The sequence below is a fragment of the Chamaea fasciata genome, unplaced genomic scaffold (genome assembly GCF_029207755.1).
Source record: "Chamaea fasciata isolate MVZ Bird 193981 ecotype frontalis unplaced genomic scaffold, bChaFas1.0.hap1 SCAF_3, whole genome shotgun sequence".
Taxonomy (NCBI): domain Eukaryota; kingdom Metazoa; phylum Chordata; class Aves; order Passeriformes; family Sylviidae; genus Chamaea; species Chamaea fasciata.
The window spans coordinates 59,984,045-59,996,797 of record NW_027094088.1 but is presented as its reverse complement, the minus strand read 5'-3'; the positions used below and the strand labels follow the sequence as shown (position 1 = coordinate 59,996,797).

Genomic DNA, 12,753 nt, shown 5'->3' with positions numbered 1-12,753 from the left:
TATACATTTTCTGTATAACCCTTGTACACCTCATAACTACTATGACGAACATTAGGAAGTGAAAATGTGCTTTCATTGTATGTGTAAGCTATTAAAATAGCTGTTACATGAAAGACGTTATTTGCACAGTAGCAAAATTATGCCCATCTTTTCTCAGGAGAACTCATTTTGTTGTTATTCAATTTGTTTCTCAGCAAAGAGGCACTTCCCTGCACTGGTATCAATTTTTTCAGCAGAGATAGAAAGGACACTACTCACTCTGCACATCTTGGAAAGCTTTGAGATATTCTACCGTGAGGAGTGGCTGAGGCAGTTCACGGATGAAGAGTTTTAAAAGACTTGCTGCATCATGTTGCTTTACGTTTTCCCAGTTGAAAGTCCCTTCATAAAATTTTGCTTCCAGTTCTTGGCAAAGACCCTGAAATGCAATGGATGAGAGGCACCAGTAGTATTTGGCTGCTGGAAGTCACGGGTTATACACAGCAATACTTTCCACACTTCGAAAGGAGGGGAAAGGATATCTGAAATATCACTTAACTCCAGTTGCTGCTGGTCTTTTGCTACAAAACAGATAAATGTGGGATCAGAAGTACTGCAAGCAAACACACATTTATAGGCAGCAGTCAAATCATATGGGAAAAAAATCCCATGGGCCTGAGTCAGGGCCATATGGAATAAATATACAATAAGAAACAGATATCATACTCAAGCACATAAGGGTCATGACTTCCCCTCTGCCCAAATATTAAGACTTTTCTGATATACAGAGCAATTCTGAAACTGCTGCCCAAGGGTGTTGCTGTAATGCATACATGGCCATTTTCATAAACAAATAAGGCAGTTATGTGTGTTGACACATAGCTTCTTATCAAAATATACACTAAGGTGAGGCTGGTTCTCTTTTTAAAACACAGGGAATGATTTGTGTAACTGAATAGCTGAATGTCTTGCCACCCACAGGGAATTCCATGTTGCTGGGCACATTCCGCTTTGCCTAGTACAGGTGTCAAACATGCCCTGTGTGGAAGTGGACTCTTCTGCAAATCATGAGGTTATGCAGCAGAATCAAGAGCTCTGGAAGTGTCAGTGGAAGGACATAAGTCTGGGGCTGGGAAAGGGTGGGATACTGCTGGCAGCAGACATTACCATATCCCTGCCCTACTGCCATGGCAGTGCTACTACTGGCCTTTCACAGATGCACAAATGGGAACAAACAGCAGAGACCAAGTCCTTCTTACTCTACTGCTAAGTATCAGTCCTGATCTCACACCCACTTCATTATTTCCTAGTCTGGCAGAGTAAGAAGTAACCTCAGTAGAGGGCCAGGGCCCTGAGGCACCTCTCACAGGTCCCTCCCCTCTTCTAGCTCAGTATTCTGCACAGAAAAGGAGGACAGAGAAACTGGCTTGTTTTGTAAAATATGTGCTGTGGAACAACACGGCCATAATTATTTATCTGGACAAGAAGGGCACATTGAACAGAGGATATTAGATACATTTTTAAGATACCCTTTTCATTAAATTTAACTTTATCCAAATGGAATATGGATCTATTTAAAAAGAAAATGTGGACACTTAATTTGACACAAAAGTTGGACATTCTTAACCATCTTTCAGAGAGACCTTGTCTCCTCTGACTGCATTGGAGGTTCAAATGTGCAGTGGTCATAATTCAGATGCCTAAAGTCAAGTGATTTCCTGATAATCAAAATAGCAAGATTTAGAAACACAGATGAAAATTCTCCCCCTGAGACTCATCACCTTCCCCATCCACATTCTGATCAAATCACTGCAGTAAATGCAGGATTAAACATATAGATACAATTATTTTATATGAGAGGCAAAGGCAGAACATTCAACTATATGCCCTAGTGCTCCAATGCCTACATTTTAAAGTAAATGCATTTAAATCCAATGCACTTTTAATAATAATTCTAAAGTCTATACAATATGATAACAAAGTATTTTTGTCTTTCTATAAAACTATATAATGAGGAAAAATACTTTTTTTTCTATTTAAGAAAATTAGGAAAATTAACCTTCAATCCTTGAGTATGATTAAGTCCTTGCTTTTTTAAAAAAATATATTAAAATAAGTAAAAGAACTTAACATATTTGCTAACAAAACTATTGCTTAATTTAAAGAACTAGATCCTGCAAAGAGAGAGGTTTAAAAATAAATGAAAGCCAAATAGTGAATGATCCACTGTCTGGGAAATTGTATTAAGCTAATAAAATCAAAGAACAAACAAATACACAAAATCACTAAGAAATCACTCCAGTTTGCAGAACTGATGTGAAGTGGAATATAAAGAATGGAGGAAAACTGAAAAAAAAATTAGTATCTTAGTTACCAGTAAATAAACAAACCCAATTTCCATAATATTCCCTTCTTTCAGTTGTCTCTAATGAACCAGCAGCTGGACCAAGTTCTACACAACAGAGGCTGGCAGACGTCTTTGGACAGCTGAATCCACTTAAATGGCCCTTTCTGGTTAGAATTTAAGGCCAGTTCAGACCGTCTTTTTAACACATTGAGTCTTGGCAAGAATCACAGTGTGTATTTAGCTCCCTGCATTAAGGCAAATACCGGGGAAGAGTCTGCATGTAATTGGCACTCACCCTGCGAAGTGCCCGTGCGCACAGACGTGCCTAACAAGATTGCGCTCAGCCAGCCGAGCAGTTATATTGCTGTTCATAAAAATAAATGTGAGAGGTTCTTCAGTGCACGCTGCCTGCCTTGCCCTGCAACACAGGTTAAGTCTAGCTATTAAAAAAGGCTCACAATGCCAGAGAAAAGCTTCCTCCTGGGGTAGAAAGACCGTGTATGAACTGTTCAGATGATTAAACTGGTTCAGGGAAAAAGCAAAAGGCTGGAAAGCTCATGCCAAGAATTAATGAGATTTTGGCACAACTGAATTTGAAATGTAGCTTTGACTCTCCTTTGAACTTGAACTCCAAAACTACAAAACTTTTCCCAAAACTACACTGCGTGGAAGTGTCATTTCCCTGGCTAATATAATTAGCCAGTTTCCTTTGTAAAGAGATTTTGCTTTCTGTTTTTGAAGATTTTCATAACAATGGGATGCTAAAATATATTTACATGACAAAATAAATTCAGCAGCCACACATGCATTTTGGGGATATTAATAACCAGTGCAATGTTTTACCTTCACTCTTGTCGCAACTCCTGGTATTCTAAGAAGTCCCTCTGTTTCCAGAGTTGTCTCTTCTATCTGGGCAATCAGCTGTCAAATACAAACCAAACTGGCATGAACAAAGATGATAATTAAAAATTACTGGCAGATAGTTCTGAAATATTGAAGCCTTTATGCTTGTATCTCTCTCTGTGCATGTGCATTTGTGTGCACAGATCTGTAGAGGTTCAAACACAGTTTGAAAATGGATTACAGTTGTAGAAGAAAATTATAATGTGGTTCTTACCCTTTTTTATGAATACTATTAAAGAAGAGTTTGTTTATTTTATTAAAAAAGAAAACTCTATTTTTTTACCTCCTCCAAGCCTCCTCCTCCAAAGACAGAAGAATTCTTTTCAAAAATTACCACGGCTTCAAAAATTATATCCCAATTACTATCCTTGTTAAAATGTCTCCAAATCAAAATAATTAAGGTAACATTCTCATGAATACTCTAGGACTTTACAAAAGGAGAGCTAAGAACTTCTAGGCTTTGAAGAAGCCTCTGATTTGCAAATTCTGACATTCTCCTAACAGACCAAAATTTTGCAACCCTACACACAGATAAATTTGCAGAAATTCCATAAAAGTATTTAAAACCCATAAAATATTTTTTCTCTAAATAATATGCCTAGAAATATTCACTGAAGGATGGATTTAAGAGTATTTAAAACAAATCTGTAAACGTCAAAAGCTGATGACATAATTTTAGCACAAATAGTTCCCACGATGTTTAACTAGGGCAGTGCCTTTGTTAAATGCCTTCCTGCACCAGTGCTTGAGTAAGAAAAATTATGCAACAGAGTTGTGCTTTTCCCAGTTACAGAAATTAAAGGGAGTTTACCTACCACTGCATTTATGTAACAGATAAATGCCATTAAGAAGACTGGACAGAAAACCTCACAAAGTTAGAAAACTGCACTAGAAGTGTCACCCTAGTGCATTTTCCATGGTTAAAAAATAAGTGCTAACTGGTCCCATCCAACTCACCCTGTACCTGGCTGACACTAGATCAGTGCATGCCACTGTCATCTGCTGGGCATGAAGGCGCCATGGGCAGTGTGTGACCTGCCATCAACACTCCTGTTGGGGAAGGCACGGTCTGGTGGCACGACTGGTGGCCACAACTCCTTCACGAACACTCACCCACAACTGCACCCTTGGCGCACAGCAAGAGGTGGCTGCTGGCCACCACCAGCCTCCTGCCTGTGGCAAATCCATTCTCATCTCTATCAGGGCTGCTCTGCATGGCCAAATTAGCAGGCCAGAGACTGGAATTACTATCAGCCAAAACTTCTGATGATGACACGTGAATTGGTATTACTGTCAGAATTTCCAGCTGGAAAACCCCTGATGAAATTATGTCATTATTTTTAATTTAAATTCCTCAGTGAAATAAAAACCAGGTGTATTTTTATTTTTAATTAAGCAGCCTTCCTGTTAGCTTGCTTCATTTCATTTCAGTGATAAACAAGATACATTTAAAAAGCAGAATGAACAAAATTCTCTCTTACACTTTATATAAATAAATTCCCCATTCTTGGAAAGCATGTGCTGCAGAGAACAAGCAGAAGAAATGGGAAACTTTTTATTTTCATATTCTCATTTGAAGTAGAATTGTATTCCAAATGATGTCTGCACCTTGCAAAACAAATCACATCTATAAGATGTTAATGTTTATGTATAATTTTCAATGTTGCTAGGATAGCAGAGCGATCAATCACTGCAATTTGATTTCTCAGTTTATAGATAGCATCTTTTCCAGAAACGTGTTTTTATGATGCTGAGGAAGTAACTCCTGGCATGAATGACACAGCAGTAGTTTTCAGACCATGATGCAAAACTATTTTGAGACTTCTGTTTCTCAAAGAGTAACAAGCACATCTACAGACAAACTGAAATGGTGACAAGAGAGCACTGAATTTCTGTCAGTGTTAGGACAGGTCCACACACAGTGGTTTCTTTACTTCTCATGAAATGAGACATGCTCTGTGTGGGCAGTAAATCCAGGGTCTCCATCTTCTTTCCAACTATCTCCCCTATTACCATGACACAATATAGGCCAAAGCATACCCCTTTGTACTAAAGCAAAAAATCTTCTGGAAAAGCACCTGCCTTGTGAGTTTACTTCTTTAATTCAAAATATGTCCATACATATACAATACAATGCAGAATACCACATTTACTGAATTACTGAGTAAAGCTGCAAAGAAAAGTTACACTAATTGGGATGGATTAGACTATTATACCGAAAACTGCTACAGGAAGCAAATAAATCCCAGACAAAATGTTATGTTTTTGTCATTTTGCATGTATGTAAAACATTAACTTCTTCATGCCTATTTACCTTCTGAAAAATCAGTGGGATCTTGGTTCCTGGGACCCTCTTCTGATCCTGCTCCAGTAAAAGTGACAGTGGGACACCAAATAAGCCAGAATCTGAAGAATAAAGCAAATGAAACTGAGATATTATCCACATATTTTCCAGTACATGTGATACTGCCATAAACCCACATTTCTGAAGCAGTAAGTCTATTCAATGTGTTCAGTTATTGACCTTTTGTTTAAAGTGTTTTAATGTCTTTGCCAAACAAGTCATTATACAAAACATTCTGGCTAAAAGGATTCATCATCTCTTTCTCGGGAGTCTTCTGTTTTAACTTCAAATTGCCATCCACATGTTCTGCAGCACAGTAAAGCAAACTGCATACATGAAAGCAAACTGCGTAGTTCTGGTTTGCAGAATGGATGCGATGATGACCCTGCAATGCAGATCTTCACCACTCAATGCAAGTTATTATAGTTGAGATGGAAATGGCATGAGTAAAATATCCAGACCTTGGTCACTAAAATGAGACAAAAGCAATTATCACCCAGAGTTGCTCTGAACACTTCTCTCCACAAGGGTTTGGAAATAACAGTTTTTCAGCTCCTGTGCTTTTGAATTATACAGCACCAGCAGAATAGCAAGATAACCAACTCACTAAAGGTTCATTTTTTAAAAAAAGCGGAAGTACAGTTACTCCTTGGTTGGAAAATAACTTTTACAATAGGGCTAAGGCAATTCAATGTTTTTAGGTTTTTTTTTTAAAGGAATTCAGTCGCAGATAATTTAGCCCTGATGAAACACTAACCTTAGTCTTGATATAAATGGGACATTCATGTGTTATGGCCCAGTTGAATGGAAGTGAATAACCATTTAAAGAGAACTATGCTAATAATGACTAACCCAAGTTTGCTGACACAGAACTTCACTGTCAGAAGTACTGATAATTGCTGTATGTGCAAGTTTTCTGGAGCAGCATATAACAATACATGTAGTTAAAAACTGCTGCTTGGTATGATGCCATGCCAATATTGAACACAGAACAAATGCAATTACTAAAAAAAAAAACTGTCAGCCATTGAGAAAATATGATATATAACAAAAAAAGATCAATTTCAGTGCCAAACCAGAAGTCCGTGTATCTCTGTCAGCATAAAAAGTCTACCTATAAAATACAAGGGACTCATACATACAGGCAATATCCATACCCCATAGCTTTATTATTTTGAAGTTCTTGTCAATAATAAAAGTTTCCATTGAAATGTAGTTGAAAAAACAAACTCCAGGAGGTCAATAAAAAGGCAGTGCTGGGCACAGCACAGCACTCCCCAGAAGAATGATGTTTTCATCATCTTTACACACTCAAGCACAAAGGAGAAAGTGAATAGACCCAGCACTGTATGAATCAATTGGCCAAACAACACTTAAGGAGTGAAGAGGTAAGGGTCAGACAGACCAACAAGGTACTGAAGGCAGTACATTGCAAAAACAGATTAACTTAGCAGAAAAGGTGATGTCATTGTCCATTTCCTACACATTGCCACGAGTCTAGCCTATCTTTTCTACCTTTTAAAAATGTTTTTAATCAATTCAACATTTTACGAATGCCTGCCATTTAGATAATAATGCTGAGAGTGAAATTCAATTAACAATTAATTTTTTAAGAAGAAGCAGTTATAACTAAGACCCAAAATACAAAAGAAGAAAGTGCTTTGTCTCTGTTTATTAGTGACAGCACAAGTACTTCTGCAAGAAGAAAGTGCATTCAAGCAATCAAGGTCTTGTTGATGTTTCTGTGTATGCCTTTTGCATTAAAAAAGCTGTTTACTACTACTGTAAAGTAAAGTGAAGAACATATTCTGAAGAATCTATTGTACCTTGTTGTGTATCTCTCTATGCTCTCTGTTGCTTTCAATTATTTAAAGTGAGCTATTGCACTGTCACATTCATTGAACCTTGACAATAGAGTTTTGGCCAAAGCAGGCTTGTGATTAACTGGTAACACATCTCAAGCTCTTGTAAAGCATTTAGCAGAAGCCAAAAATACAAAAACCAAACAAAGCACTGAAAACCTCTAGCATCAAGAAACTGCTTTCCATGCTTTCCATGCTCCCAAGAAAAGCACTGTCATTACACATATGCTCTGATGGCTTGCAGAGGAAAGTGACATGTTGCAGCTGTCTCTGCCTCCTCTGCAACAGTTTAAATCTTTTACTTTATATGATGCCATTCAGCATAACAACCTCATTATAGCCTAAGTAAATACTGGATGGACAAGGCCTCTATGATACAGGAACATCTGTGCCAGTCAGAAAAGGAAACAGGTGACAAAGGCTTCCAGCATCTCCCACCAATGGCAACAAAAGCACAAAAGTCAGGTAGCCCCACGTGAATGACAGAATTGTAAAGGCTGAAAAAGATCTTTAAGACCATTGAGTCCAATTTTGAAAGTAGACTAGTACCTACCTTCAGGAAATCAGGAAAAGAGTACCACAAAGAGCACATGCTCATGCTCTTTGGGAATAAATCAGCACATACAAACTTCTGTGAAGCAATTCTTGCTGCACAGCATGAGATGGTTAATCGTCACTCCTTAGATTATCTGCTCAGTGACAGTCTTGAGTTTTAATTTTAGAAAAAGAGCTGGAGACATTATGTCAGTGAACTTGTTTAAAGCTTGCCTCGAGTTAAGGTGTAAAATTAAATGTTGCTCAGGACCTATGTTACTGCTTATATATTATACATAAATTTTCTGCTGGAAGATGATAAAAAGGTGCATTTTTTTTCATTGGATTAAACAGATGCAATTGGTTCAGAATACAAAACACCAACTTACCTTTGGTTTTAATTTTTACAGCTTTTTGCTGCTTGAATTCAGTCCCAAGTATGTCATAGAGAGCAGTTAATTCAATCAGTGCTAAAGAATAGACTTTCTTCATGTCCTGAGGGGCTAGGTCACCAATCTTTGTGGTACCTGTTTTGTCCTTCGGCAGTCTGAAATTCTAAAAGCAGAGATTTGCAGCAGAGTGAATAATCCAAGTCATGACAAATTACTTAGCTCAAAGGCTGTGCTTCCTTCAGGGTACAACCTTTCATCATGAAGCCTGCTGTTACTGACTAAATCAAGGGAGAATCCCACAAATAGGTTAAAAAGCAGATGGTCTTAGAATGATAGGAAGATTTAGGTTCCCAGTGACTTCTGGAGGTTATCTAATTCAATCGCTGCTCAAAGCAAGGCTAAATTCAAAGTCTGATTGGATTGCTTGTTGTTGCTGTTCAAATGAATTTTGAAAATTCCTAATAATGCCTGTGGGAACCTGTTTCAGTGTGGAATGCTCTCAAGGGGACTTTCTTTACTATGCAAAACAAAAATTCACCATGAGTCACTTATGTCCAGTAACTCTTGTCCTTTTATTTGGCACCTCCAAGGAGAGTCTGGATTAGTCCTGCTTGCAACCACATACTCTCCCTCCACCTCCTGCATCCTTTTCCAGTTTGTAGTGGTGGAAATGGCTATCCATGAACAATCCTATGCACATACAACTGGGACAGAAATCCTGCACTTGTGCACACAAAATAAAATATTTGGCTGCCATATAAATAATAATAAAGGAGTTATCTTCTTAGGGAAGTGGGATACTTAACACGGCTCCTTCCTACTGAACTAGATACTCAGAGGCTGCAGCCAGAGATCAATATAAGGAATTTAGGTGAAAGGGTGAGGGACTTCCCAACTCAATAAACTTTCTAACTCCATCTCTCACCAGCAGGCTTCTAAATATGCATGACTCAGAGCAGGAAGCTTGACAAGACTTTCTTCCACTTGGAAAGACATATTATACCCATGAATTATTTTCTTACCCTGTACAAACCCAGCAATAGCAGAGCTGAACTGCTGGTTATGGTACATGACTACAAGGATACATACCAAAACATAAATATAATTTACAAAAGGTAGATAAGTAGCCAGTTCCCCACCTTGAGCTTTCATTGACTTGCACAAACATGTCTCTTTAAAAATAGCCGCTGATGATGAAGGTGCAACTAATATATTGTAGATTTAAAAAGGTAACTCCCTTCCTTTTCCTATAATTTTACAGCTCGTTTTCTAACTGAAGAAGAAATCCCATAGCCATGTCTTTGAGCAATCTTTCACAAGCCAGGCCAGAAGTAGAGCTCATGTATATATTATGCATATATATATATATATATATATATATATATATATATATATATATATATACAGAAGTTAGAGCATAGCTTTTATCTCGTCACAAGCTGCATTAGAGAAACATGACTCAAACACTTTAGAATCCATCTCTATATATCCATTAGTGTCTGGTTTATAATGTTTAAACTAGGATACATGGGGTAATTACTACTTGAAGAACTGCACACGTCCTTATCTAAATTAAGTGTTTGAAGAACTGGGAAACATTATTTCAGAAACTGTGTTTACTCAGACATGTTTGCATAAAGTGTTAGAAAAAAACCAAAACAAGAAGACACTTTTCACACCAGTCATTACTTTACAGGTTATATGTAACTGCATGTTCATGAACTGTTAGGCAGAAAAAAATCCTCAGAGAGATTTCTGAGGATCAACAACAAAATCCCTTGGAATATTTTCTTTTGATTTTATATGGATTCATTCAGAGAGAACCTTTTTTTATTAAGAGTTGGAAAGAAAAAATGAGTTCAAATTAATCTTTAATTTCCTGCCATTTGACTTCAGACCACTAACTTCCATAGACAATTCTGCTCTTCTTTCTCATCCCTCACCTACCTGCATCAGACAACTGCATAAGGTTTCTACAAGCATCCACCAACCATTTTCATATTACAGCAGAGCTTTTTATTACAGGTAAATCATCTCACCTCAGATAACAGAAAAAGGGGCTGTAAACAAATGAAGCAAGGATAGAGTGGCACAATTACCACTAGGCCACTATTCCAGCTTAATATTAGAAGTTCATTTTTGCTTATGTATGGAGTGCATTTTTCCAGACACAAAAGTACATAAAACAGGCATCATTGTATTTTCGTGTTATTGAGCATACTAATCCCAAAATTTAGTTACTTTGAGAACCTCAATCTCTACAAAGCTAAATCTGACAACATTCAAAATCTAATTCACTCAGTCTCAGATAAATATCACCCAAACAGTACCTCCAGCTAAAAAAAAAAAAAGAGGAATAAATTAGAAACACCTACCGGGAGAAGAGTGTCACCCCCTCCACCTTTGTACATTTTGCCTACTGAGCTGTCTTTGAGATTAGCTGCCTGTTCTGCAAATGATATCTCCAAATTGATGTCAGTGTCTGAAGACGGCATGTCTTCAGGCAGGTTCTTCTGCTCATCTGTTCCAAGACTGAACTTTGGACCTGAAAACACCATTAAAGAAAAAAAGCTAAAAATCAACAGCAGCACAACTGAGCACCACTCAATGCATGAGAGTAAGTTTTAAACCAAGTAGAAATTAATGCTGTACAAGCAATGAACTTTCTGATTGCAAAGTAACTGTTCCTGTATTTTTTTTGTCAGTTGAAAATTTAGCTGTTGACAGGAGTTCAACTTTTGTAGGTTTTCTTGAATAATTTTGCCAAGGCATGGGGTTTTCTCTCCTACTTATCTATTATGAAAAGATAGAGCAATTCACCTCAAACAAACAGCAGACTCCCAGAATCTTACAAAGCCAAAGAACTTTGGCATCAGAAGTTTCTTGCCATCAAACCCTTTCCAGCTTCAAAGACTGTAACATCCTGCAAACAAATCAGCAAATTTTTCTGCTGATTTGTTAAAATTTCAAAAGCAATAGAGAATGTGTCCTCTATGATCCAAAGCATTAACATCTAGGAATAACAGGGAGTACACAGATCATAGCTTTGTTCCAAGATTCTTGTTCTCACCTCAGTTTGATTCCCCAAAACAGTTTGGGCATGTTTCCATGATACAGGGAAGGACAAAGTATACAACAATGGCCTTACTTCTCTTTCTTTGTTCCTTAAAGGAATCAAACACTAGACAAATTTAGAACTTTTTTTTTTGCTAAAGGAATAAAGAATCAAAAAAGGGAGAAGCAGTTCTGCTTTTTGAAAAAGAAGTTTCCCAATTTCACAGTAAATCAACCACTGTCTTTGGTATGAAGTTAAAATATATTGTGAAGAAGCAAGAAAAAAATTATACAGCAAAAAATGCTATTTAATACAATAGAAGTCTAAGAAAGCTTCCAGTCTCTCCACTATCCTTCTCATTGTATCTATCCAAAAAGATACACCAAGGAATAGGTTCCTTTTACAAGACATTACAGAATCACAAAATCACCGAAGGTTTCCAGGTACTACAAAACAATAAAGTCACAGAATTAATAATGTTAGGAAAGACCTTTGAGATCACAGAGTCCAACCTATGACCAAACACCACCAATGTCAACTATATCGTGGCACTAAGTGACAAGTCCAGTCTTTTCTTAAACACCTCCAGGGACTGTACAACCTCCCTGGACAGTCCGCTCCAAGATCTAATCAGCCTTTCTGTGAAGAACTTCTCCCTAATGTCCAACCTAAACCTCTCCTGGCACAGCTTGAGGCTGCATCTTCTTGTCCTGTTGCTACCTGGGAGAGAAGATCAACTCCCCCTGGCTACAGCCTCCTGTCAGGCAGTTGTAGGGAGAGATAAGATTCTCCTAAGCCACCTTTTCCCCAGGCTGAACACCCCCAGCTCCCTCAGCCTCTCCTCGTAAGACTTGTGCTCCAGACCCTTCAACAGCTTCATTGCCCTTCTCTGGCCATGCTACAGCCCCTCAATGTTCTTCCTGAATTAAGGGGTTCAGAACTGGACACAGAACTTGATGTGAAGCCTTTCCAGTGCTGACTACAGAGGAAGAATCACCATGATTCTGCCACTGGCTCCTACTCACATGAGGCTGCAGCCTGTTCAAAGCTAATATACCAGAAGTGTGGGAAAACTGGGTGGAAATGGGCATGAGCTGCGAAGGAGAACCACTAGCAATGCATATGTTTTGGTGTAAGAATGTTGTGTAACATAACACACTAATTTTTACACACTACTGTGGGAAATTTTTGTATGGTCAAGAGAAATTACCCTAAGCCAAGACAGAAAAAAAGTTCCCAGAAAACAGGGTAAAGCAAAAGGTGATTCTGAAGCAGGGGAAAGCCTGCAGATAGGCTGATTAAGAGGAGTCAGGGAAGTGCTGCTTTACACTGATGGT

General features: G+C 38.0%; 1 protein-coding gene across 4 annotated transcripts in view; it reads right to left on the bottom strand.

Annotated features, from left to right (window-relative positions):
• ARHGAP18 (Rho GTPase activating protein 18) overlaps positions 1-12,753 on the bottom strand; it is a 96,006-nt gene that overhangs the window by 17,058 nt on the left and 66,195 nt on the right. For all 4 annotated transcript variants that reach the window (XM_066179206.1, XM_066179207.1, XM_066179205.1 and 1 more), the window contains 5 exons: positions 10,737-10,906; positions 8,359-8,524; positions 5,544-5,635; positions 3,170-3,247; positions 259-418 (listed from right to left, as the gene is read on the bottom strand). In XM_066179206.1, coding sequence (XP_066035303.1) covers positions 259-418; positions 3,170-3,247; positions 5,544-5,635; positions 8,359-8,524; positions 10,737-10,906 — 666 coding nt within the window. The remainder of the gene's footprint in view (positions 1-258; positions 419-3,169; positions 3,248-5,543; positions 5,636-8,358; positions 8,525-10,736; positions 10,907-12,753) is intronic.